The sequence below is a fragment of the Saprolegnia diclina genome, assembly GCF_000281045.1.
Source record: "Saprolegnia diclina VS20 unplaced genomic scaffold supercont1.84, whole genome shotgun sequence".
NCBI classification, from domain to species: Eukaryota; Oomycota; class Saprolegniomycetes; order Saprolegniales; family Saprolegniaceae; genus Saprolegnia; species Saprolegnia diclina.
This window is the reverse complement of record NW_008246151.1, coordinates 52,308-55,841: the sequence shown is the minus strand read 5'-3', so window position 1 is coordinate 55,841 and position 3,534 is coordinate 52,308. Positions and strand designations below refer to the sequence as shown.

The 3,534-nt window shown below is 56.7% G+C and overlaps 2 protein-coding genes across 2 annotated transcripts; both read left to right on the top strand.

Moving 5' to 3' along the window:
• Positions 1 to 1,175: 1,175 nt before the first annotated feature.
• On the top strand, positions 1,176 to 1,603 carry SDRG_15094 (hypothetical protein; the record flags this gene model as incomplete). Its single annotated transcript, XM_008621256.1, has 2 exons — positions 1,176 to 1,286; positions 1,442 to 1,603. The coding sequence occupies 2 exons, from the start codon at positions 1,176 to 1,178 to the stop codon at positions 1,601 to 1,603; spliced, it is 273 nt and encodes a 90-aa protein (XP_008619478.1).
• Positions 1,604 to 2,727: 1,124 nt separating this feature from the next.
• On the top strand, positions 2,728 to 3,052 carry SDRG_15093 (hypothetical protein; the record flags this gene model as incomplete). The annotated part of the gene is made up of 2 exons (XM_008621255.1): positions 2,728 to 2,736; positions 2,813 to 3,052. 2 exons carry the CDS (start codon positions 2,728 to 2,730, stop codon positions 3,050 to 3,052), a joined length of 249 nt encoding a protein of 82 aa, XP_008619477.1.
• Between the last annotated feature and the right edge of the window lie 482 nt (positions 3,053 to 3,534).

Genomic DNA, 3,534 nt, shown 5'->3' with positions numbered 1-3,534 from the left:
GTTCAGCTAACCGGTTAGCTGTGGGTGTGCGAGTCGGCTCTCGCTGGTCTAGTGTGTGGGGAAAACGTCATCGCCGAGGGCTAATCCCTTGAGGCGACGCATGCAAAACCCCACACGCCGAGTGACAAACGGTGGACAGTGATGAGCCATGATAGGCGGCGAAACCTACCAAGAAGCTCCCTTCTTGATTAAACCTACACCTACCTCAGTTTATGACCTAGCACCGAGTGTCCGTGGAATCTCCTGCGCACCACAGAGCTGTCAATGCCACGAATATACCCTTGTTGTGTTAGCGTGTTGGCCGGTGAGACGATACACGGAGCATTGCCCACCGGAAACCCTATGCAAAGGTAGCATTTGGGTGTTTTTAGATCCGAAGCCAGCCAGGCCAAACTCTGGCCGCGGATTCAATTTTCCATCCAGGCCCGGAAAGCATGGGACGGCTGGAGTACTGCCGTGTCGTCCATCTCAGGTGAGTCGTTCGGGCTTTGGTCCGTCCCACTACTGGCGCCTGTCGAGCGTCAGAACCCCCAGACTAGTGAGGCAGCGTGCCGACGAGATGCCGTTCGCGCAGGCAACTCGTCATCCAACCTGTTGCTCCGCTCGGGCCCAGCGCTCAGTCCTCGACCAGGCGCACGAGGCCGCGACGCCAACCACGGCTAAAACGACGACGCCCTAGCCGCTGCGCCACAGGCGACCGCTGGCATGCGCGCAGAGTGCAGGGTACCGGTACCGGAGATCCGGCGGCATTGAGCTGCATATGGTTCCCTATGCAGCTCAATAGGTCGAATGGGTCGGATCCTAGCGTTGGGCGGCGTTCAAGGCACATGCGCGTCCAGACTTTCTGCCGTCGACGACCCACTGCGCCTGCGTACGTCCAAGCAAGCGATCGACTTGACGAATATCTTTACATACGGCTAGATGCAAGCGATCGACTTGACGCATATCTTTATGTACGGCTAGATCCACGCGCTCCTCCAGATCCCTCGCACATTGGTGGCACACGATCCACACGTCGCTCGTCCGCCAGCTCGCGATCAAGAAGAAGGCGACCATCCGCCCGACCAAGCGTGCATGATGCGTGCGCCGACATCCTGCGTCGCTTAAGTGGCAGATATGCACTGCTCCTCGCACACGAATGTTCACTCGGTCGTGTTCGAAATTAAGCCATGTAGATGCTCGACCCGCGTAAGGTCTGTCGCCTCGTTTTCGTCAAGGGCTTGGCCCTCCAGGCGATTCCCATGGTCGAAGCGTTGGGCAACTGCGCGATCAACGGGCTGCAGACGGTTCTCTTCCATTTCCACGCCGATAGGCTCAAAAGGATCACGTTGTAGGCGCGTTTCTCTTCAACATCCCGCTCCATTGTTTCGCTCTTGCGACTGCTTTATGAGCCACGTCAAGTCTACGAACCTCTCGACGTTTGAGATCTTGCTCGTCAAAGGCGGCGCTGCAGCTCGTCTTGTCGCCGCTGCAGTTGGCGTTTGGCAAGGCACTCAAGAACACGAGTGCGTCCGAGCCTGCGTGTGGTATTTCGGCCGTTGTCGACCCCATTGTGCTCCTGCCGCGCATCGACACGTCGATTGCCGAGCTCACAGTAAAGTGACGTCGACGAGCGACAGTCTCCTTGAAGTTCGTCTCGGCGCTCGTGGCGCTCACCCGCGACACGAACCCACATGTCCTCAAGCTTGGAGGCGCTTGACTGACGTGACGTTTCCTTCGGCGAACGATGTGCATGCGTTGGTCGTTGAACTCGCAAGATCGGCAACCGCACAGCACCGAGCGTCATCGCTTGACCATAGCATTGCGCTCATCGCCAACATCAACACCAAGTTTTGTGCGCTTTTGTTGTTGCGAGGTAGCCACGTGCCCCGAGACGCTCGCGGAGGCCCTCGTCGAGTACTGTCAACACGTGCTCTCCAAGCTCAAGCTTATGAAAGGCGACGTGGACCGCGAAGGCGCTCACCCTGCGCATCATCGGTCATCACATGATCGATCTGGAATGGATGCGTTTCATTGGTCCGATTGCAATCCTTGTGACCAATCACAAGCCGCCTTTCACAGGGGCGCACGTCTCGAGATAGTCTGCAATTCGAGCTCTCGGGCCTCGGTCGTACGACAGGGTGGTCGCAAGCGGGCGCCCTGTCGACTGTGGACGTTGAAACTCGTGTGGTCGAGGTCCTTCTTTCGGCACACATCCCTTCAATTAGGACATTTTCCCTGAAGGTACAAAAAGCGCTCGCGCAGCATGTTGCTATGGTTTGCGCGCGCCTCGAGCAGCGTTTGCCTTGTACGACGTCAACAAGGACAAGATCATCTCGTACCCCGAGATGTTACCTCACAGCAGTCTTCAGCGTCCTCGCTGCCTTTTTGTCCATACTGCCCCTTGCGCCCAATAAGCTTGCCGAATTTACCGCCCATGTTGCGCTCGTGCAGTACGACGCCAACCTGATGGCAAGCTCAGCTACGATGAGTGTACGTTGTGGTACTACTCGGCGCCTCGCGCCTCTTACGCGCGAACAGTCGCTGCTTTGCGGCGCGCGAGCTCACGCGCCTCGGACAGTACGCGGTCTACGACATCGTTTTTCGCAACGTCGGCCGAGGAGAATGGTGTCTTGACAAAAGCGCAGCTTTTTCGCTGCTTCGACAATCTCTTGAGCAAGACAACGGCCTCGCCGAAAGCGTCGGTCAATGTCACGCTCGACCGTCTCTTTGTGCTCTTTGACGCCAATGGCAACAGTAGCGCCGACACGAAAGAGCTCGCGGCCAGCCTCCCACTCATGTCCTAGTGCCCTTACAAAATGTTAGTGTGTAGGGCTCGTCCAAAGAAAAGGTGACCGCGGCCTCCTTGCTCTTTGACTCGAACGGCTTTATCTCGCAGTCCAAGATAGAAATGTTCCTCACGGCGGCGCTCAAGATGCTCGTTGAGATAGCGCCGCACTTGCTGCTGCAACTCGGAATGGACTCGCCGGTGGCCAAGGCCCCGATCGCGCAGTGCTGTGGGTCCTGCGAAACGAACCCAGGCGCGGCACGGGCAACGGGTGCACAGGCGTAAGCCACTCTTGTTACCACAAGATACGTCGTAGGATAGGCTCACGGGCATGGCATAAACATGCAAATCATGTCCACGCGACAACTCATCGCAAGGCGGCACGCAAGCCCGCGACCCGTAGTGACATCCGAAGCGTCCTTGGCTTGTACAAAGCCGGCCAAAGTTCGGGTCGTGTATCGCCATTTGACATGTGGTGGGAGCGGCGACTTGTAGTGGGCCGTTGAAAATAATCCCAGCATTCTCCAACATTTTCTACATTTTGGCCATGCACCGCTACGGCGGGCGTGAGGTTTGTCGATCCCAAATCGAGATTTTTGCAACCTTCTCAAATCGCTGTGATACTTTCAGGGACGCTTTCTCTATCTCGAGAGAGGATGTATGCCGACGCACGTGGCTATCAAAGGCCTGCAAGCATTTGTTTTGAAACTCGCCAACAATTGCTGTTTTATTCCAACATAAATCAGCTAGATATTCAACGCGAGCCA